Below are 24,343 nucleotides of genomic sequence, written 5' to 3'. Positions count from 1 at the left end.
ATGGACCCTTATTCCTTTTATTAAATAAATGAAGAAATCACATCCATTGGCAACTGTGGACTATGTGATATCAGGGCTCTTATAACCCCTGGTGATGCCTGTTCCAAATCTATATATTCTATTTAACAGCTTCAAAGTCACTCCTAGGTTAAATGCAGAGTTACACATATCCCACTGGAATAAATAGTGATTTTATGAACAGATTTCACCTAGAGGGCTATGGGCAAACGTTCTTTCAGATTGAGTTATTTATAGGTTTCTCACTATTACTTCATAACACCATCTAAGGCAGCGGTCAACAAAATATGGCAATTTTGCAAATAAAGTCTTTTTGGAACACAGCCATAGCCATTTATGTGTATATCATTCTATGGCTGCTTTCTGGCAAGACAGAGTTGAGTAGTTACAGCAGAAACTATAATATATGGCCTACAAAACCTAAAATATTTACTGTTTGGCCCTTTACTGAAAATGTGTGCTGACCCCTAGCTAATGGTACCTGTTGGGCCAATTAGTCATAGGTTGTCATTAGGGAAGAGATGTCATGTGGCCACCACGCTCAGTATGGTGGGGGCAGTGTGTGTGTGTGTTGGGGGAGGTGGCTGGACAGCAATGGTGCCACGCAAGCGCTCGCTTCATCTCTATTTCCCATTTTTCTCTAATTATCTGACAACTTTGTAAATACATGAACTCTGCCAGGTCAAGTCCATGTGATTTTACCCAGGAGATCAGACTAAAACAAAATCTGATCAGTTAGTGGCATTCAAAACAAATTCATTCATTTGATAGAGTATGTACTATGTACAAGGCACCAGGGATATAATGGTGAACAGACTTCCTACTGCACTCACAGATCTGACGTTCAGTGGGGGAGGCAGAAATTCTTTAGATAATAATATAGACCTAAGTAAAATTGCTACTGTAATCACTGGTGTAAGAAGGAGCTTGCAGTGCTGAGAGAGTATATAATACGGTTATGAAGTCTGGGAGGACTACTCAAGGAAGTGTCACTAAAGCTATGGGCTGAATGGGAGGGGTTCACTGAGGGAAGAGCAGAGGGAAAAGGCCCACTCAGAGAGCACAGCACAGGAGAAGGCCTAGGGGGGGAGAGGGAGATGGTGAGTGTAAGTGATTAATATAAGGCTATTTGGAACAGAAAGAATGTAGAAGGGAGAGGCATAAGGTAAAATTGTGGGCCAAACCAAGCAGGGCCTTGGATTCCTCTTAATGAGTTTTGAGTTATTCTAAGGGTATAGTTAAACCCAGTAATCCCTGGGTGACAGTATTTCCCCTTCCAACCACTACTGTCTCCAGGATAGGTTTTTCTTTCTTTTTTTTTTCCCTCCCCTCCACTCCCCTCTGCTTTCTTTCTCCTCCTCTCCCCTCCCCTCCTCTCTTCTGCTTTTTTCTTTTTCTTTTTTCTTTTTTTTTTTTGAGACAGAGTCTCACTCTCTTGCCTGGGCTAGAGTGCCACGGCGTCAGCCTAGCTCACAGCAACCTCAAACTCCTGGGCTCAAGTGATCCTCCTGCCTCAACCTCCCAGGTAGCTGGGACTACAGGCATGTACCACCATGCCCGGCTAATTTTTTATATTTTTAGTTGTTTGGCTAATTTCTTTTCTATTTTTAGTAGAGAATGAGTCTCTCTCTTGCTCATGCTGGTCTCAAACTCCTGAGCTCAAGCAATCCTCCAGCCTCAGCCTCCCAGAGTGCTAGGATTACAAGCACGAGCCACCACGTCTGGCCTCTTTCCTTTTTTCTTTCTTAGCCTGAGCCAAATACACAGCTGTTTTGAATAGTCACTAAGTCTTCATTATCATATTCAATGAACAAAAAATTTACCATGTAGCTTTTTCTCAACATATTAAACATATATAAAAACAATCAAGTGGCTGCCTCCATATCTCTTTCTGTCTGGAGAGGTGAATATTGGGAATGGTGAGTGGGGAGGAATATTCACACACCCATGGGCCACTTCCTGCTGGGAATAGCACACTTTAAAACTTCAATTATACTATCTGATGAATACTGTTTTGAAGCTAAAAGTGAAGGAAAGTCATCAGGAGAGACTAATGAAAACAGAAGGTAATATAGAGAAGTGAAAAAAAATCCCAAGAATAGGACATGTGAATCCTGGCCCGGCCACTTACTAATTTTGTGAACTTTGGCAAGTTACTTAGCTTTTCTGAGTTCTTTTTCCCCTACCTATAAAAATGAGAATAATTAGGCATCCATCACAGAGTTATTATGAGGAATAAATGAGATGCTATCAAAGATTCTAAGATCTGTAGGAGACTTGATATAATTTTCTTCCTTTTCCAATAATATGGTCTATTTCTGATGTATAAGCATGGACACAGAGAAACTAGGGAAAGTCAAGAGAAGATATAGATAAGGAAGTAAATGTAGAAAATGTCTTATCTGAAGTTATAGTAGGTGGCTCCTGGTACTTTGTAAACTTTATTGACTTTTGTTCTCTAACCTAATGGTTCAAAGTCACTAACACCTTAAAATGAACTTATCCCCACTCCCAAGCAGGTAGCAAAAATACATAAGATCAAAGGTAGAGATGTATCTTTGATTATGGAATCAAAGCTTATTCTGGATAATAATTAATGACACCTGATAATATTTATAAATTAAAAAACAGCAGCAATACAACAGCTTGGCCTGATACCTCCCTAATACACACACACACGCACACACACACACACCTGATTAAGAGTGTCTCTGGTAATCATTGTGACTGATTTTAAGGGAAAGATTAGCAATATCAATGAAAAGAATCCTCTCTACAGAGAAGTCTCATTCTGAATCTCAGAATTTAGAAGACTAAAGAATAATATTATATTTTAGACAGAGAATGGATAAAAGAACCACTACAAATGTTTTACTATGCCACTCTAATTACCTTTGAAGTGTGTTATACCTTTTTAATTAGGAAATTATAAGGTACGTATCATGCACTTCTTTGTACCTCTTAGGAAAACATTAAAGTACTCTGAAATACAGCACTGTTAGTGCTCTGAAAAGGAGCCCAAGGTTGCTAAAGGTTTGTTTGTTTTTCCTTCTTTCAACTGATAAAAGGTACTGAGATTGAAGTCTCCTGTTGAAGGTGGCACTAGAGGTGGAAACATAGGCACCTGGCTTCCCCAAGTGAAGAATCGAACCATGCTATACAGCTGACCTATTAGACAGAGCTGAAAAACAAAAATCTAAAGTATATTTACACATTTAAGAAAGAAGCTATTTGCCTACTATGAGGGGTTTTATTTAAATTTAGCTTATTAAAAACAAACCAAATCATACAAATATATCAAAATAAAATTTGGGCAAACAAGATTCTTTGTGGGCCTAGCCTCAGCGTTTTTAGAACCAGGAAGTTACAAGGGCAAATTTTTCTTTAGTTACAACCTAAGCATAAATCACTCTGGCTACTTGCTTAAAGTTTTTTGGGAACTCTCCCCAGCTTTCACATTTAGGAAATCTAACTTTTTTGAAATTTACTCACCAAACTTAAAATATCAGGTGGCATTCAACTAACAGCAGTGTGCTAAGAAAATAAAATGGCTATAGAATTTTGAGCATATCGTGAAAGAACTGGCCACATTTTAAAGACTAAACACCTATGAAAAAAAGGGCCATCATAGAATGGTTGTGTGCTTGTCAGAGAGGCTGTACAAGGAGGGTGTCTAGTCTCTATCTGCCTGTTGGGAAGCTGGGCAAAGCCATCTGAAGGCTCTCCCAACCCTAATAATGTTCTGTGATTCTAAGACTCTCTTTTCTAAACAAATTTCGTTCTTCTCTTCATGTCCTAAACCCTGCACCATTTTACTTTTTGGTACACTGTTTGGTAATCATGTTTTTAACACATAAAATACTGTTTTTTTAGTAACAAGAAAGTATTGAAATGACCACACATTCATTCTAGAGATCAGAAATTAAATGCTATTGCTTTAGAAGGAAAAATATTTCTTATCTTATCACCACTATTGTCTACACAGCTCTGCTTTTCATTGTGTTTGAAATATACTCCCCAGGTCGGATTCTCATCTTTTGAATTCAAGTCTACATGATGAAGTAATCTGTCTATATCATACCAGCCTCTTCCATGAAGGGAAAAAGCCATGCAAATGATTGTCCTTCCACTGTTAAAGATTAATTACTTGGACACATATTCTAATTCTTATTTCATTTCTAAATTCTGAACTTTCAGGGCCTAGTAAGGTGGTGTATAGTGGTCTACCTCAGTAGTTTCCAATGCCTTCTATTTTTCTTTTTACCTTCTTAAAAATGTTCAAAACAATTTTATGATTTTATGTTTTTAATTTAGTAAAGGGAAAAGAATTTACAGGGGAGGTAGAATAATTGTGAGCTGTGATTAAAAAATGCAGAGGCCACATCATGACTTTAAGACTATAAATAGATATTTTTTCCTGAGCCAAGGACAGTTCTCATGGCTTCCTGCCAGTTTTGTAAAGTCCAGACAAGTGTCCAAGGTTCTTTGTTAGCTTTGGGTCCCTTCTGGTTCCATAGTGAAGGCTGCTAAGGTGAGGGGGGCAGGGAGGCAGGAAGGACCCAAAAGAGAGCGACTAACTAAATACCCAATAATAGGAGAATGGTTCCATAAATAATGGCACCTCCATGCAATGAAACACTATGCAGCCATTAAAAATCATGATATGGAAGAATAATGACAATGGATAATATCCCCCCCAAAATATGCACAATATAACAGATACAAAGGGAAAAGAAAGTCTATAAGAAACTATGCAAAAAGGTCAAAGGTAGAAATCTCAGCATGATTGAATTAAAGGTAATTTTTTTTTTAGTTTTTTTTATTCTTTGTGCTTGCTTCCCCGTTTTCAATGCTGAACAAAATTTGGAAAAAATTTTTATTGTTTAAAAAAGGGAAATGTTGACAGAAAATGGAGAAGGAAAGAAAAGAATAACAATACTAATAAAGTACTCATAGCAGAAGGCAGGAAAATGTTAGAACCTGTGCAATGAATGCTTGTACCCTTCTGATGGAGAAAATGCCTATGCTTGGCAATTGGTGCTTTGTTTTACAGAAAACCAGCAGATCTCTACTTTGAAAACTATAGCCAACACACTGGAAGCAGCAGCCTCTCCTAAAGGCTAAAAATAAGAATACTCTGGATCTTGGCCTCAACATGTAGCTACTACCAAGTTAAACCATAATAATTTCTTATACTTGATATTAATTATGCTGTCTATATTACTAAAGAGAGTGGGTTAGATGCATAAAGTCTCTAATAACACTAATAAAAAATGCATCCTTTATATTTTTAGATCAACAGACTATTAGGCCAAATGCCTTCAGCCCATTCTTTAGGTGCAACTGCTTCAACAGGGCAATTCTGATCTGGACATGAGACCATCTGGATCAGGAAACATCCTACTGAAAGGTTCAATAATAAAAAATACAAAAACAGGAGTCTCGTGTTGGGCTGCTACAAAGACCTTTGGACATTGTTTATGCACCCTTCTTAAGATGAGAACTCCTTTTCTATAACAAAAACTTTCCTAATTCTCCATTGATAGTTGTACCTTTTCCTATTCATTGTTGAGAGAAGACAACCACAAAAGCCTGTAACAAATTCAGAAAACTTTCAAATAGCTTGCATGTTACTAATCACAATAGTGCCCAATGCTGTTCTGAAGACACATCACATACTCAATTTCTCACGCTTTTGGTATATGGATCGGAGGGCTCCTTTAACAACTCTGAAAGCTCCCAGGGATTCTGGGCTCCCAGGATGAGAACCACTATCATAAAGCATATACTCTGTAAGAGGCCAAGACCATAATCTCAAAAAGTTTATCTTTTCATTGGTCATCACTAGAAATACATTTATGAACCATCTGCATTCACACACAAAAGAAATACTCAATTTTATGGTAAGCTGCTAGGCAGAGGATATGAAAACAGCCACGAATGAGTCACACATTGTGGGCACCAAAGCGTGTGTGGCACTTCTGGGCTGAGGGGTTTCTCCTGTTGGCTCTGTGACAAGAGGGTTAGCATAAGAAGTAGGGATATGAGCCCCCTAATGGGGGGGGTGTCCTTTTAAAAAAATATATGGAGTAAAGTTGCCTTCTCTTTCCTTATAAAGCCTTCCAGTGTCAAGAAGCTGCCTGCCCCCACTCCCAGCAAAAACAGTGGCAGCCCCTAAATGCCAAAAGAATAATTGTCTGGGTTTTGCATGCTGAAATTGACTTGGCAAGCTCTCTACCTTGCAAAGAACACAAAGAGCTTAGTCTAGTCTGCCTGTAAAGGCTTCACAATCATTACCAAAACATCCAAAGCAACATGCTTATGGGAGGGTAATGATTCTTTGTTTCCCCCCTTAATTGTAAACTTCTGACATCCATTTATTTACTTATAGCTCCTAGCAGCAGCCACCCTCCTTGGTCAACACCAGCTCTTGGCTGCCCTGGGTGCTTTCTAACAAAGGGCTGCATGGAACCACACAGAGGGCACAACCCCCATGCTCAGTCTATTCTCAGTTCACAGACTCCCGAGTGTCTGAGGTCCAGATCTATGGACCTGAGGTCCAGAGCTGGGAAGTGGTCTGGGTAAGCCACCTCCCCTCTTTTAAGAGCACAGGGAAAGTATGCCTTTGTAGAGATGAATGGGACTTTGGAAAAGGCCTGGTTAGCCCTTCTGATAGGAAGACATGAGGAGAAAACTTGTATCATTTTGAAGAACCCAGGATTTGACCCAAATTCACAGTATCTAGCTAGAGCCACACTGGCTAAGACAAGAGTTCATCCTTCTGTGTGTGGTTTCCTTGATGCTTTTTGACTTACCTGCTTAATAACAGACCTGCTTTTTAACAACTTCTTCCCTACTGCCTCTGGGCTGAATAATGGAGAGCAGTGAAGGAGCCTGAATTTAATTTGCACAGTGCCTTAATTTCAGATTTGACCAAACCTAGGCATTTTTTTCTTTCTTCCTGGTGATCTCTCTGTGTGCTAGTCTCTTTTCACCACTTCATGATTTAGGTCTTTGGGTTGAAATAGCACTGGCCACCTCGACTTGGCTGATGTGGCCAAAGCTATGCCATAACTGCTGAGGAGATGTCTCACCCTACTGTACACAGATTATTACTCCCAATGAGAAGGGATTCGGGCATTAGAAGGTTTGCAAAGACTGGGTGGGCTCTGAAGCCTGTTGGAATTCCTGCTCTGCCATTTACCAGCTCTTTGGCTTGAGGCAGACTGACTTAACCTCTTTAGGTTTAGGTTATTTTAACTCATAAAGGGCAGATTAATTGTGATAATCTGTCTCTTAGTTGTTTTCAGTACCAAAGGAAATAGTGCATGTGAAGTCCCTTAGCACAGTGCCTGCAGATAGTAAGTTTTGTGTTGCTGTTGTGTTACAGAAAGATTTTTAAAGTCTTGTTTGGTGGAAGAGACAGGCCGGTGAGAGCCTGGATGAGTATACCCCTCTGAATCAGCAACATTCGTTTGGAATGCAATTGTTTGGAACAGTTCTAGCCAGTTTGGACCAAGAAGTCACTTCATGTCAAGTCCCTCCAAACTGGCAGGATCATAGTTCCCTATCACCTCTCTGTGAAACAACAGGCACCAGTTCTTGGCCGAATCCCAATTTCTTCAGTTTGCCAATCACCATCTCAGGCACAAAGTAACACACACTCTTAAAATACTTGTTTAGCACTGACTAAAAGAATTCCCTTTGATGAGGTAAGGCAGAGTAATGTACTCTCCTCATGATGCTAAAAATCCATTAGTTATTTTTTTTATTTCATTTGATGTCCCAAGAGGGAAGGTATGTCTGCTGAACTAAGAGATAAAGTTATATCATTATGACATCTCCACCAAGATGAGCTATGAGTTCCTATTATGTGCCAGGTACTGGGCACGGCGCTTCATACATATGATCTCTAATCCTCCCAACAACTCTGTAAGACACTGAGCCTTGAAGAAACGAAGTAACTTGACCCACACTGGACAGCAAAGTGAGAGAGGCAGGACTGTAACTCAGCCAGGCTAGCTCCAGAGCCTGTGCTCTTTTCCTTGCTGTATACCATGCCGTTTCTTACTGCTTTGCTTACCTTTGGATTCTAGAAAACAGACTGAAGTTCCAGGACACCAGAAATTTGACATGTAACCAAAGTAGATGGAATATTAAAAACAAAGGTCCTATATATATTCAAATATATAATTTTGTCAAAGGTTTTACTTTATGAAGCTTATTCTGAAAGGTGTCATGGCTGACACATTTTAGAAATGTCTTCAAAATTCCTTCCACGGCCATACACAAAAGCCAATCTCATTATTTTAAGGTCATAATCGGTTCTTTTGATCAAACACAGTATTAGCTGACCCAAACTCTAATTTGATCCACTCTAAGCTGTGAGTTTCCCAACACCTCAGTTTTTTCATCTGTAAAATGAGGAAGAATCACACCAACTCTATGTGTCTAAATTAAAAAAAAAAGACAAAAAATAGAAAGCATCAATTGTATTATTTGCACATAACAGAAGCTTTACAAAAAGTTAGTTTCCTTCTCGTCCCCTAAAAAAGAGAAAGAGTGAATGTCTCAGACTAAACTTATATGCCTGGGGGGCAAGGAGCTATTAAACTTGCCCCCATGCAAGTTTAGACCTTCCTTAGTCAGAGGAAGATAAACCGAGTATATATGAGATACCAGAAACGGGGAAGCCAAATGGCTCAGAAGTTGAGGGTTGCCCAGGGGCTTTATGGTCTGCAACATTTTTTCTGTAGCACACAATCTGTCTATTCTAGTCACAGTTCCTTAGATAAAAGATGAAAAAGGAAAGATGTCATGTTGGAATCTAAAGATAGGAACTCTTGACCTCCTCTGAATGTCCTGTTCACCTCTGAGCTCTTTTTTTTTTTTTTTTTTCTTTTTTCTTTTTTTCAAGTTATTCTCTTTAGGGTAGTGAGCTCTTTATTATGCTGGGTAGGCCTAGCTAAGAGGAGGCTGGAAAGGCACGTAGGGTGACCTGTTGTTACTGAAGGGTGAAGAAGATGGTTGAGAAAGATAATAAAAATATGTAGGACACTTTGGGTACTCTGAAAAGTACATTTTTATCTTTTAGGTCTTAGGTCTTTCTAAAGCTGGAAGAAGTAGGGGTTGACCTATGAACAAGGAGTGCTGCAATGGAAAAGCAACAGAGCTGTAGGCAAGAGACCTGCCTTCTGGTGCTGGCTCAGGGTCCAACCATAGACACATCAGTTCACCTCACTGGGCCTTGGTTACAGTATAAGGGGATTAGACAAAACTGGCTCTAAGCCTGAATGAACAAAAGTTCAAAGAGAATAGAAAGGTTAAGTGACTGGCTCAATATCACTGTACATCTAAGAAAAACCAGAGAGTAAAGTTGGAAGAAATATGGAAAGTGATGTAGTTGAAAACTGTTAAAAGAGTCATATGATTTTCAAGAGCTCTGATCTAGGGCTGGGAGTGTGGCATTTAAAAATGCATTTAAAACTAACTTGGACTATATGAAAATAATTTTATTTTTTTGCTCTATTCCACAAAGATCTGGAAAACATTCTCAGTCCTGTTTCAACCTTAAATGAGAAAAGAATCTTTAAAGAGCCACTGATTTGTAATGGAAAACTTGGATAAATCAACTATTTATACTCTGAGATTTTTATATTTCTTTTTGTCCTTTCTTTACAACACATAGCTAAGAAAAGCCATGATGTAAGTCTGTTCTATTAGACTTCATCAGCAGGCTGTTTATTCTGTATCTACAGCCCAGCAGCTTCTCTGTAGCACTTAGGGAACAAAAAACCAAAGAACACTTTCAAACTAAAGAGAGTGTGAATGTCCATTAGTTTAGCATGAACATGGAGAAAAAGAAGTCAGAGTAATGAGATTTTCATTTCTAGTCCAATGTTTGTTTATTAGCTAGAGTTATTTAAGCTTCCTGAATCTCAAATTCCTCATCTGCAAAACAAGGGGAATAATTACCCGTCTACTGATGCATCAAGCAAAAGGTATCATTACAGTCATTCACCTGATAAGCTAAACTGGAAGAAGCCTTCATTAAATGCTTGCTATCAAATTCCTGAATCTATACTTAAAATTCCATCTGAGATCCAACAACAGACGAACTGCTAAGACCTTCCCAGAGTATATACTCTCACAATTCACTGATTTAGTTGTATTTATCATCTGAGAAATTGTGCTCAACTGTTTGCATTTCTTTAAGACAGATCCTGGCCTAAGGAAGAGTGGGTCTAGTGTGTGTGTGAGTTTGTGCGTTGGGTGAGGGAGACTGAAACTAGGTGGCGTGAGGAATGAGTGAAGAAATCGAATGTTTTAATTGGAATAAAGAAGAATAGAGTACTTTCTGTTAAAGCACTACATTGTGGCAAGGAAGATAGCTTTTGTGTGATTTAGCTCTGGAAGCAGAAACACGATAAATGAACTGAAGTTCCCGGGAGCTGGATTTTAGCTCACAACAAGGAAGCACTTTCGGACACTTCGGCTGTATAACAACTGAGCAGGTGATGATGGAAAATATTGAGTGCCTGGTACTGTGGGGGCTGGATGAGATGACTATGGCGTGGCCTTTGAAAGCTCACATTTGATTCTTTTCTTCCTGTGACTTTGACTTTTAGGATTCAGACTCTTTCGACATATGGACCTGAATCACACATTCTCCACTTTCCATTCCCTCCTCTTAAGCCATGTTTAGGCCCTACAAGGAAAAACACTATTAAGGAAATGTTTCAGTAATTTTACTGAAAATGGGAGAAAAAGATAAAGGGGGCGAATTGCTAAATTAGGTTATCTGGCTTTCAATTTGTCTTTTTTTAGCCATCAGATAGCTTTACTGCAGCTGGCTGAATTTAGTGTTCTCAAATGTGGGTGACTAGGGCAATAGAAGGAAACTTTTTTTTTTTTGAGAGACCAAATTAAATACCCAACAGGATTTTTTTCCCTAATCTGGCCATGCAAGCACAACCTGGCTGTTCTGCAACTGAGCACTATTAACATCTATTTATAGCTAGTATTTTCATAGATGAATCACATTTACCATAAGTCAGTTAATATTAAAGGGCCCAACCAGCTCTGCTGAGAACCCCATAATCTTACTACATCTCTTTCCATTCCCCCTTCAGGGAACTAAGTTTAGCTTACATGGTTCCATGTAAAGATAGGGGAAAATGCAATGGAAATGTAAAGCTAGTAGACAGCCTACTCCTTAAACTCAGCAAAGTATGGGATGTTAAATATATAAAAACTTAAAGCCTTGGATCACTCCCAGCTTTGTCTCGTGGCAGTGAGTGTCCTACAGTTAGCACAGAAGCACTCTGCATTATGTAGTCTTCTGGCTTTCAAAACAAACAATGCACGCCTAAACTCTCCCACCAAACCAAGTTTAAATGACACAGCCTTAATAAAAACTCACTTGCTTAAAAACAGGACTAAAGATGGTTATGGGTGCTGTCAAATAAAATAGGAGTGTAGTGGATATTCAATTCAGCTCATTTTATGCACATAAGAGTGTGTGTGGAAGAGGCTGAGGGTGAGGGATAGCAGGTCAGGTTATATATGATCAAAAGTTTTCAACATTCAGTGAAATTAAACGGAGATTTCTAGTAAGTTGTGTGGATCTAAAATCTCTTCCCTACCCAGCACACATGAGTGCACACACGCACCCACATACAAACACATACATTCTCTGAACTTTTTTGTAGGCACAGTGCTGCCCTGAAATTGATATTAATTTTTTTTTATAAATCTCTATGAGCATCTCCACCCTTAATTCATCTTTAACTAAGCCCTTTCCTACAGTTTTTTCATTTACTTCAGGCTAAAACTCTTTAAGACAATATACATGAAGCACTTAAAACAATGTCTGGCATGTGGTAAGAGGTCTATACACAGTTACTTCAGTAGATTCTCAATACCTTTTTAAAAAATTTCTAGCCAGTGGTTCACAGATGAATCATCTTTACCATGAGGTAGCTTCTATTCAGAGCCAACCAGCTCTGCTGAGGACTGCATGATTCAATCACTTAATAAATCCCTGCTGAGGTCCAGCTCTGTTGGACATGGGGATACAGGCAAGAATAACAGGGGTCCTGTGCTCAGAGTGTGAGCAATAAGCCCATTAGCAAGTACCACTATCTCCATTTCACATCTGAAGGCTCGCAAGGTCCAAGGCCACAGATCTAACATGATGGCATTGTGATTTAAGCCCAGTGCTTTCTGATTCTGTAATCTCACACTCTTTCTATTAGGACAAGTCTCCTGCCACTTCAAGCTGCCAGCAAAATGGTTGAGAAAAGCACATTAAAGTTTAAGAATAACTAGGAATTCAAATAGAGTTTCTTTACATACGTAGTATAAGAAAACAAAACATCTTTACTGAAAAGACCAATTGCCTAAAGGCCAGGGGTTTGTGAATTTTTGTTATTCAGATTTTTGTACAATTCTGGGTACTCAGAATTCAGCAAATGGAACATTGGTCCAAATAAGAAAATAAGCTAGTTAAAACAAAATCGTCTTGCACAATATCTGACACAGTAGATGCTTCACAAACATTTGTTGAACAAATTAATGTTAAACCAGGATTTTTCCTTTACTATGTAATAATATGTCTTCTTAAAAGACCTAAGCATTAATAAATACAGCATCGTGATTTAGTGGGCTCTAGAGCCAGACTGCCCAAGTTAGGACCTGACTCTACTTTTTACTAGTACAACCTTTGGGAAGTTATTTAACTGAGGCCCCAAGCCTCAGTTTCCTCCTCTGCAAAAGGGGAGATAATTATTGAACATTTTTTGTAAGGATTAAATGATTAATCAAAGGAAAGCATTTAGAACGGATTTATATATAGTAAATAACAAATGTTAGCTATCATTATTACTATTATTTTCTTCTCTAAATTGGAGTCATTTTGATTGGCTACCTCAATATCACATTAAATGACCAAGGCGAAAAATTATTTCTTTTATTGAGGCTTTTCCAAATTACCTAATACAAACAAAATATCGTCTTGTTACATATCCTTTCCACAATTAAAATACAAAAATAAATAGGTATATGAAGACTAAAATTAGTTTAAACAGTACAAAATTTTGTAGAATAAGCAATTTTTGATATATAAGATTAATAAAAATGATTTAAAAAATTTAACTTTTATAATAAGGAATTGGCTAGGGGTGTGTGTGTTGGGGGGTGATGATGAGTATAATAGGCCTCTATTTACAATTGTCCATTTCCTGTAACTAAATTAAGCAAATAATTGTAAATTATCTTCTAGTTCTTCTCTTGCATGAACACATCCTTACCAAGATCTACCATAGTTTTAACCAGCTTTAAACCCAAGATAAACTGACTGAGATCACTCCATTGGAAAACAAAGCAGAATCCACTTCTCATCGCCAACTGCACTGTATTTGTATCCATAGATACAAGACAACAGAGAATCATAGAATTCTAAAGTGGGAAATCCCGGGACCTCAGAGATCATCTAGTTTCTGGCCCCAACTCTGCTGTCAGGGGATCCGTTAGGGGGTGAAGAACAGGGTAGAGGTCAAGGGAAAGAATCACTGGTCCTTGTTCCATCCCAAATGACCTAATGGGGCTAACCTAGCCCAACATCCTCATTTTATAAGCGACAACCCAGTGCCTGGCTAATTAAAGGCAGAGCTGGGATCAGAAGTCAGGTTTCCTGATTCCCAGTGTACACTCCTGGATGCCATCATTCCATGGCTCTGACAGTCACAGACAACAATGCATTAGGCTGTGTTAAACTGACGACTAAGCATGTTTTCTCCTTGCAAACCCATCAGGTATTATGCCAGCACTTTATGAAAACAGTAAGGCATCATTGGTTGGTATAAACAAAAGCAACTTTCTATGCCTTTTTTTTTTTTTTTTTTGTAACCTAAAAATCCCAAACCACTGTTGCTATTAAAAATTTTTCTTTACCCAAGTATGCACCTCTGGGCCAAGCACAGATGCATTAAAAATTTGCCAAGAGAAACAATGAAGTCACTGATAATACAAAGCATGAGCATATCATGAAATTCATGTCTTTGTTTTCTTCCTCTCGATACTTAATTACTTCTCATTACTGATCATTTTGTGGTTGTTGGCAGAAGGGCAAGGAAACTCCACCACTGTAAACATGTGGAGACACACACTCTTCAGCAGACCAGAAGTCTGCACACGACTGGCCTGTTCACAAATCCAATGTGAACGCTGCTTCATTAATCAGCAAGAATGTTGATGCTACTCTACCTCCAGCCCCCAAAGAGAATTGGTAGTCTCACTTTAAAAAGAATAACAAACACAGTATAAAAATGTTTTAAGTCACTCCTTTTGTACACTTATAAATATCATCAAATGGCAAATGACCTATGCTCTCCTCTCAGATTTTACCTAACCCAATTTAACAATGAGGTGAGGAAAGTTGGGTGTGAGCTTCAATCAGTCTTCTGCTGTAGCTCAGGGCTGCCCTAAGCTAACAGGGCACTACTTATGAGCAATGCTTAGCAAACTACCCTGGTAAATAGAAACTTTATCTTGGTATTCTGGAAGGCATACCTTAGATAAAGTTGATGAGGGCAGAGGAATCCTTATTGATTAGCAGCAGAATACAAGTTGTTTCTTATCAGTAAGCTATTGCTCCACATAAGAATATGTGGGTAAGAGGAAAGCATAGGAATGCATCATAGATACCATTAAAAAACCAAAACATATTATATACATCTAGGATACTAAAAAAAGTTAAGCAATGAATATATTTTACCCCTTTTTAACTAGATTTTTATTAGCTTTTCGTAGAAATGTGACTCTGTGGTGTGGTGGACTTTTTCAAAGACGGCTTCCCATTCCTTTGTAATGTGACTTTGCAACATCTCAAGGTGGAATCTATTTCTCCAGTCTAGAATCTGCGTTAGCCTTGTGATGTTCTTGTACGAATAAAATGAGACTCCGAGTTTCAAATCTCACACTCTTGGAATGTTGTCCTGAGACTACCATGTGGGGAAGCCCAGTCTAACCTACTGGAGAAGAGGCATCCACATAGAGCAGACCAGATCACTCAGTTGAGGCTCTCTCCCAGCCCAACTAGCCAACAGCCAAATATGTGAAAGAGTCTATCTTAGAACATCCAACCTTAGCATGGTTATAAGAAGACTGATGCTGTGTAGTAATCCACAGAACTCTGAACCATTGGTGTTTAGCCTCCATCTAAGTTTTAGGGTGGTTTGTTAAACAGTAATACATACCCAAGACAGTCCACACACCAGGTAAAAGGAAGAAATCAGTCACCCTATTGAGCACCCACTATATATAGAAGACCAGCTCAGATACATCATGCAAAACATGAATGGAGATTAAAAATATTAGAAGACATGGATGGCCCTGTCACTTATGTGTGAAAATAAATGAAGCAGCATATAAATAACACCTATTTTAAATATACCTAATTTATGTAATAACTTTCTATTATTTACATAGCCCAGAGCAAGGGTATTCCTGGGTATTTAAGAAAATACAATGGGGCAGGGGGAAGATAATTAGAAATCCTATTTATCATCTTTTTCTTTTTCTTTTTCAATGTTTTCATAAGGCACATAATATATTAATGTGGTCTATAAGAACTTTTTTTTATAAATAAATAAATATAAAAATAATGGGCTATTTCCCAATTTTATCTCCCACACATCTCCAACCTCCCATCCCTACACAAAAACGTACCTTCTATGTCTTTGCTTTTCTCAGATAAATGTACTTTCCTGGCTACATAGGGAAGAGCCAGTGAGAACTACTATCACAGATCATTATTTATCTGTACTGTATTTATTTATAAATAGCCTTCAGCAAAGCTATGAGTATTTTTCAGATGCAGTGTCTTTACCAGTATATGGATTTGTCTTAAGCAGTATGGCACAATGGCATTATGGTATGGTTTTTAAGAATATGGGTTCTGGAGCCAGGTTACCTAGATGGACTCAAATCCCAGTTTTGCCACTTACTAGCTGTGCAACCTTCAGTAACTTACCTGCGCTTCCATTTCTTCTGTAAAGTGGAGATAATAAGATTCCCTACCTCACAGGGTTATTGTGAGACTTGAATGAGTTAATAGATATAAAATACTTACAAGAATGCTTGGTATGATGTAAGTACTCAGTAATTATTAGCTGTCATCATGGTTACTACTACTACCACCTTTCTTCCCAATATCTAATGAAGTAAATAAATGTGTGATGGACAGAAGTGAGAAAGAAATACATTATGTGACTTGTTAGTATTTTGAAAGTAAATGTTTTAAATTTTTCCAGAAGGATACTGTATCTTTAAGGCAAGGTATCTCAGTAGTGTAAGTTGACAGTTAGTTTGTTACTGACAAATAAAACATAAAAATAATAAACATCTAAGACAGTAAATATCTTCAAGTTCTGCTGTTATAGCCTGATAAAGGTGAGGCTATAAAAAAATTCTCAGCTGAAAGTTAATACTGGGGTTATCAGAAAAAAGCTAATATGTCTGTTTGGTGGTTCAACACTAGTATTATCTACTACAGCTTCATGAAACCTGGTCAATCGATTAATGTGGACATCTACTGCAACCAATTGAATGAAATAATGAGGATGCTTGTGATTAAGTGGCCAAAATTGGTCAACAGAGACAGGCCAATCCTCTTGCAAGACAATGCTCAACCACGTCATACAAACAATGCTACTCAAATGACAGCAGCTGGACTTGGAAACTTTCTGTCATCTCCCATATGTACCAGACCTTGCACCCATTGACTATCACTTCTTTCAGGCTTTAGACCACTTCTTACAAGGAAAATACTCAATTCTCAACAAGCTGTGCAAAATGCCTTTTGAGATTTCATCACTGCTGACTCTCCAGGCTGCTGGCATAAACAAGCTACCGTTAAGATGGCAAAGCTGTGTTGACAATTTAGGTGCATACTTTAATTGTACCGCTACACTTTTGATTTGAAATCAGACATTTCATATTTAATGACCCAATATAAACTAAAAGGCACCAGTGATGATAAAAGTTTATGATTTGTAGTGACAGAGAGTAAAATTAATAATATGCTTGTATGTTATTAGAGTCAACTATAAGCTCAACTGATATTTTCTCTGTTAGTTAGAAACCACAAAAGCCAAACAATTTTTCTTCTTATTATAAATTAATTTGGATAATTATACAATAAGATATGGAGTTAATGTGTGCCTAAAATATTAGTTTATTGTATATTGTTTCCATAATGGCCAACTACTTTAGGCAATAGTGTCTCTGCTTTGAAGATGAGGGTCCTAAATATAATTCCTTAATTCATCCAAGGATAGATCTAGAGTTTTTGTAGAATGTCAGGAATACAGCCAGGACCAAGCCTTCATTCCTTTAATACTAGACTTTGCCTTCAAAACAAAATAACCCAAAGTACTTTGAAACAGTAATTCTGACACTTCTAGCCTAATGCACCAAAGGCTAAAATATTAAAATAAAACAAAACAACCATAAAAAAAATCCCAACAACTTTCAAAAGAAATACTATAATGTGAATGTGAAGAAAGAAAGAACAATTAGCAAATCTGCCATTTTATAATTACTTTAAGTGAGTCTTAATTTAAGTAAGCACTTAGGTCTTGGCTGGAGGTATGACCTGGGTCCCTGAGGTGGAATGCTTGGTGGATGAAGTTCAAACACAGTCTGTTTACCCGTGGACATAAGTGGCCTTAATCAAAGCAGAACACATTTTTTAAAATGTTGACTTTAAAAGCAGAAATGTAAATAAGACTGTGATTTATGAATCTACTAATACCCTTCTCTGCTGTAGACATCAAAAAAGATCGAGTTTTGGACTGTGGTAAATACAACAAGAATGTAGACTTGTTAAAGCAGTAATAGGTACTCTTATTAAAACTCCACTTCCATTAAAAGTTACAAATTGTCTTCCCTTCTTCCAGGCCTTAAAGAATGCGTTCCAGAAGTAGTGAAACCGAGGGCTCAGCCCAAAAGCAATTTCTAAGACATATGAAAGACTACAGTTTCCAAGAGTCTGAGGACATGAAGCACAGACAGCAAGACAAATACCCTACCAGCAAGTCAGATGAAATCCTTCCATGTCCCAAGTCAGAGAAGCTACACGGTGGTAACGGCCACCAAGCAGAAGACCTCTCAAGAGATGACCTGTTATTTCTTCTCAGCATTCTGGAGGGAGAACTGCAGGTCAGTTGGGTTGGGGTTATTCCCATTATGCTTCAAGGGGAAGGCTGTTTGTGAATTTGGTGTGCCTGTTGCCACAGAAATAAGCATCTGTGGTTCATACTTGTGTGTACATGAAAGCAAAGCATCAGTATACGTACACAGAATTCCCTTCTCCCAACTCAAAGCTCAATTAATCACATCTGAAAGGGCTGCCATTATGACATACGACTAGCATGCATGTTGTGAAAGGTCACTTCCTCTGCCATGCTGCTCAGGAGCTTCAGTGCATAGGCACATGTCTGTAATATCAATGCCAGACGACTTCTGGATTGGTTTAAACAACAGTAGGTGCTTTTGTACCTCATGTGGACTGGCTCCTAGACTTGTTCTGATATTATTAACCTATATAAAAATCTAAAAACAGCTGCTACACATGTAGAAGAATCTTATTTCCTACCCCCTGAAAACCAAAATGCCAGTACATTGAGGGGTATCATGTTATTGGCTTGTCAAATACAATAAAAAATGTATTCCCCCAAGTTGTATAGCAATCACTTTTTAAAACACTATTAATGTGTAATTAGATTGTAAGAAGGGTGAAGGAACATAGCTTTAATACCTTTTCCAGAGGTGCTATAACCAAATATGATTAATTTATATTTGAAAGAGAAGAGAAAACACTGTCAACTATCACAAAAATCACATGCTGAGACTGCTGGTAGATAAAGCAGGCTTACTAAGATACCTTTTGTTCCTACAGGCTCGAGATGAAGTCATAGGTATTTTAAAGGCTGAAAAAATGGACTTGGCTTTGCTGGAAGCTCAGTATGGGTTTGTCACTCCAAAAAAGGTGTTAGAAGCTCTTCAGAGAGATGCTTTTCAAGTGAAATCTGCCCCTTGGCAGGAGGACATCTATGAGAAACCAATGAATGAGGTATGTACCACATCAGGCGTGTGCACCTGGGAGGCTGAAGAAGCTCACCAGCCAGCCAAGCACTACGCCTGGCAAATGAGCATGAGCTGTAACTCCTTTTTGATTCTTTACTTTCCACTGCATTTAAGACTTACCCAAAGTAGATAAATACTACAAGTTCTATAGGAAAGAAAAAGAGAATTAATCATAGATAGGGTACTTCCACTAGGTTTATTTCTTGACATCAGACTGAAATCAACCAAATGCAAGAGAATCCCCCCTTCACACACAAAAGGGTCTTTACTTTTGGGGACTTGAAGACTAGCCAAGCTATAATAAAAAACAGATAAAGTTTACCATAGAGGTTAACTTCTTTGAAAATGCTGAGGTATTATGTCATAGAAATTTTGAGGATGAATGAAAGTGATCTGAAGAACTGTTTAAAAAATAGAGTTTTAAGAAGCATATATTTTAGATGAGTGCATACCCTCTTTTTCCTTCACAAGTTTAATGACAGCAAAGACCTTCCCCCACTCAGTGTGCCCGGCAATTACAATGGCAGAGGTGAGCAGTCCCAACATGGTCACCACTGCACAAAGATGCGGTACGACTTGCTGTTTTATTTGCTGACATTTCTGAAACTCTTTGGCATCCTTATTTTATTCTTCTATTTTCCTCTGAGACCTCAGTGGAAAATTTCATAAGTTTTTCATTTTTATAAAAGGGAAACAACTAGGAATATGAGTTAAGGATGGAGAATGAAAGCAAGTTTCACACAAATTTCTCCCACATAAGCTCTGGCAACCAATCTCAGGTCTGACCTCTAATGTCCTTGCTATTCTCGACTTTGGTGCCTCATGAGAGAAGACTACTGTCTTGCCAAATTGTGAAGTAGTTTGGTCATGTGGATCTGCTCTCTGAGGGGTGAGGATGAGACCACCCAAAGTCTGTTGACTTGCACTTTAATCCAAATTTTAAACAAAAAGAGCCGAAGCTGCATTCAAGTTAATAGTGTTAAAATTATATCCTGGCCTCCAACATATTAACTGTGAAACAGCATCAAGCACAAATTCTCCAGGCCCTGTGAGCTCAAATGCAAATTAATGATCACTGAACATACCCCTAACAAAACTTCACAGATGGCATAACCCCTTAACACTTCAGAGGGAAATGAAACAGAATGATTCCAAACTTATGTTGAAATCAGTAGGAAAATTTTAGTTATAAAACGATTCTATTGTGCACATGCAAATTTGGAAATACCCTGACTCTTTGCAAATGCTTGTAATCCTAAATCTGCAAAGTGGCCCTGAAAGTTACCCATAATCTGGCTCTGCTTTACAAATCTAACCTTCTTTGATTTCTCCTCCAACAGATGCCCTTAAAACCCTTCCCACCCCCTCAAATTTCTACCTCCATGATTTGCCAATTTTCCTCTTTCTCTCTACTTTTCCCTTATAGGTTTCTCTCTTCTCAGCTGTCTATCCAGTTCCTTGAAGGCCACAAAACTTTACCAACACAACTCAGTTGTCTATCCTTTTCCTCTATCTAGGAAATAATACATGAGAGGGGGACACTCAGAAAATAAAAAGTAAAGGGGAATTCTGATTAGGAGTCCCTAGACTAGGCTGCAGAAAAGTGAATGAGAGCAGTCAAGTGTTCCCCCTTAGACCAGCCTTGGCTGTACCCTAATCACATTAGGATCAGCATCTGTACGCTAAAAAGCTATTCTTCTTTTGCCTTCCCCCATCTTGGAGTGTTAGCAGCATCTCCTCCCTTTTATTTTCCTCATAATTTTTTTTTGAAAAAAATTGAAAAAAATCTCAAAAATCTCAATCATGTCTAGGGTAAACTAGAGGGAATTTATCTAATTCTTAAGGCAAAATAAGTTAGAACAAACTGCTCTCAGTTACTTGACTTGGTAGGAACACTGAATTAAGATGAAAAACTAGTGGAGGGCCTGTGAGCTGGAACAAAGGCTGGGGCTGGGGCTGGGACTGGGGCTGGGGCTGGAGGTGTGGTCAAGAGGGAGGAAAGAAGCAAGAACTCCCAGTTTCAACCTCCAGTCCTTTCCAACCTAGGGTTCTAAATTAGAACTTACCTGAAAAAACATACTTGAGTTAATGGTCTAAGGCTACAGTTCCCAACCCCTGGGCCATGGATGGAATACCAGGTCTTGTCCTGTTAGGAACTGGGCCTCACAGCAAGAGGTGAGTGGTGGGCCAGTGAGGGAATCTCCATCTGTATTTACAACTGGTCCCTATGGCTCACATCACTCACTGCCTGAACTCTGTCTTCCCCCTTCCCAGCCAGAAATTGTCTTCTGTGAAACTGGTCTCTGGTACCAAAAAGGTTGAGGACAACTGGTACAAGGTATTTTTAATTCTTTCAAAAAATATAGAAAATATAACAACATTTTGGATTTATCAAGGTACTATAATAAAAGAATCTCAGTTTCTTATTAGCATAACCTTAGAGCAATTCTTGAAGTACTTATTTTAAGCAATTGTATAATTTAACTGCTAATTTTGATTTTACCAATTTAGTTAATTAATATTTATCAAAGAGCTCATGTATACAAATAGCTGTGGTTCCTGCCATCAGGGTGTTTAATGTCTAAGAGAGTGACAGACACCAAGGGATCAAATTTAGATAGACAAATCAGGAAAGCCAAGATCCAGATTGGTTAGGTAGAACATAAAGGAATTCCATTTTTAGCAATATTGTGGACTACATATTATAAAATCATATCACTAAAAAATACATTAAAATGTTAAATGAAATATAAGAAACACTCTTCAAATGCATGGATGAGCTTACATGGAAGAAAGAGAAATCCTGGAACCAGGAACTAAAAGAGAAATTTTCATAGACTAATTAATTTTTGCCTTCATATATTTTGATTGTTTTTTCTCTACAATGCAAATTTCCAGTGCTGGGAACCAACGGACATATTCATTTTGCAATATAGCCTCTGACTTTTCACCTTTATTTGACAATGGCTGGGTGATATGGCACAGTGGCCAGTAAAGGTAATACTAGAAAACTTTTCTTTACCAAGATGGCCAGAAGTTACTTAACTATACATGGAAGTGACTGTGAACCACATAATATATTGCTCTAAAGATCCGCTGAACTTTACTAGGACTCCCAAAATGTTCATAGCCTTTCCCAAACTACCTAACATGAAAAGAATGTAAGTCAAAATGGAAAAAATAGAAAAAAGATAAAAGTTAAATCTGATTATAATTAAAATATTTCACTTTTGCAAATTTTATAAATCTTTTGAGGAGGTGAACACATTGCTGGGGTCCTCACAAGGCTTTGGAACATGCCTTTGTAAGTGAAAAACCGTGAAACTTAAGGTTCATTAGCTTCATGGCAAATCCTCCTCCTCTCTCTTTCTGTGTGAGCACATGTGTGCATTCTTAGAAGGGGAAAACTTGGCAATGTTTGTAGGCACAGTTTGAAGGGACAGAGGTAGGATCAAAGACATAAGAAAGAGAGGATCATAGGTAGAATAAGGGCTTTAAGGAAACAAAAGGGGAATGGAGCAAAAAAAGTATATACAAGTAAAGAGGTTAAGAATATAGAAGGATATAGGAAAATTTAAGTAGCAGAAGTAGAAGAAAAAAGAGCATTCACATTTGACAGACTCCTCTCAGTCCAATAGGAGACAAGAATAAGAAGGTAAGGATGTGTCCAGGCCTAGTACATAAGAGAATAGCATGAGCTTCAAACAGGTACCTTGAGGAAAGAGAAGGGATGCTGAGTAGGAATGAAAAGAATAAGGAAAAGAATCACATAGCTAAAAAGGTCTAGCAAAATCAGAAAATCACCCAGAATGCTACCAAGAATGAATGTGGAAATGAAGACAATTGGAAGATTGCTCTGAAGCTCAGCAGATGACCAAATTAAGAATGGAAGAAGACTATATCACCACTGAGAGTGAGGATCAAACAAGGAAGGGCTTTCAGAAGGGTCCAGCAGTGGCAATAAGGAGCAATGAGAACCTTGCCCCTGTTTCCAGAGTCTGAGGTGCTGAGACCATGAGAAAACAAGCAGTTTCTATCTCAGGATTCCAGTGCTACCATGGAAAATCAAGTTATTGTACAGACAAGGAATAAGGGACACTTTATAATAGCATATTTCGTTACCTTTGACCTATTAAAACGGCCAAACAATTTCTTTGCTCTCTGGATTAATTTATCCCTACCAGTATATTCAGGGTAACCAAAAGAAAGACAATCAAAGAAAAGGACAATTTACAAAATGCCAATGGAAAAGAATAACCAAAGCCATAGTGCAGAAAGAAGATCAAACCTAAATCAGAGTGGTCTCTGACTTGGGGTGTATTAAAACAAAGATCAACCTTTTCTAAACAAATGTTAAGCAACCAAAAGCAAAAAGATGAAAAACTTCTTTGTTCTTCATTCCCTCTGACCATGGAAAAATCACCAAAAATCCAACCTAATGGGACACACTATGCTTCCTCAATCCTAGGCAAGGCATTGAATTGTGTTAGGGGATGAGCATAGGGCAGGTATCAATGAGGTTGAATTGATAAGTAGGAAGCTTATCACTGCACAGGAGACATTAGGAAGCTATTTTTCAATCTTTCTGCCCTCGATGCCCCCTGAAATGACCAATGGGTTATCCTGTTTTCTTCCCTAGGCTTCAATTTGCAAAGTGAGGATTGATAAAAAAAAAAAAAAAAGTAGCAGTTATTCTCTGACAATCCCGTAGGACTTAATGCTATACCACCTTACACTGCTCCTCAGTGTTGCACATGTGTTTATACTCTCTTCCTAGTAAGAGAGTATAAGCACTTGGACTTCAAACTTCTCTTGTATTCACCATGGCAACTACTATTGTGCTAGGTACATATAGCAGAATAGGCTATGCTTAATAAATACTTATTGCCTTGAGAAAACTGTGGTGCTACAATTGATCTTAGAAATCATCAAGTCTAGACACTTAATTTATAAATGAAGAACCTGAACTATAGAATGGTCAAGCTGCTGGGCCACACTCACATGACAGATCAGGGAGAACCAGATCCATCACTTGATCTGTCAGGAATTAGTAAGAGACTGAAGTGAGAACAACTGGTATATGTTCTAAGAGGTATTCTGGGCATATAGAAACAAAGTCACACAAAAAAGCTTCAAGTATAAGCTAAAACATATCAACAATCTGTAAGTCTTTTGG

The 24,343-nt window shown here is 38.2% G+C and overlaps 2 protein-coding genes across 3 annotated transcripts in view; one reads left to right on the top strand and one right to left on the bottom strand.

Moving 5' to 3' along the window:
• The window catches only part of CMSS1 (cms1 ribosomal small subunit homolog), a 345,956-nt gene that overhangs the window by 215,319 nt on the left and 106,294 nt on the right, over positions 1-24,343 (bottom strand). The gene's annotated exons all lie outside the window — the stretch shown is intronic.
• Positions 1-24,343, top strand: part of FILIP1L (filamin A interacting protein 1 like) — a 269,373-nt gene that overhangs the window by 149,284 nt on the left and 95,746 nt on the right. The window contains exons 2-3 of the mRNA XM_012743068.2: positions 17,979-18,240; positions 18,980-19,153. Of these exons, the coding sequence (XP_012598522.2) occupies positions 17,989-18,240; positions 18,980-19,153 (426 nt within the window). The 5' untranslated portion in view covers positions 17,979-17,988. The remainder of the gene's footprint in view (positions 1-17,978; positions 18,241-18,979; positions 19,154-24,343) is intronic.

This window comes from Microcebus murinus, chromosome 1, assembly GCF_040939455.1.
Source record: "Microcebus murinus isolate Inina chromosome 1, M.murinus_Inina_mat1.0, whole genome shotgun sequence".
In the NCBI taxonomy this organism is placed as follows: Eukaryota; Metazoa; Chordata; class Mammalia; order Primates; family Cheirogaleidae; genus Microcebus; species Microcebus murinus.
This window is presented reverse-complemented; position numbering and strand designations above follow the sequence as displayed.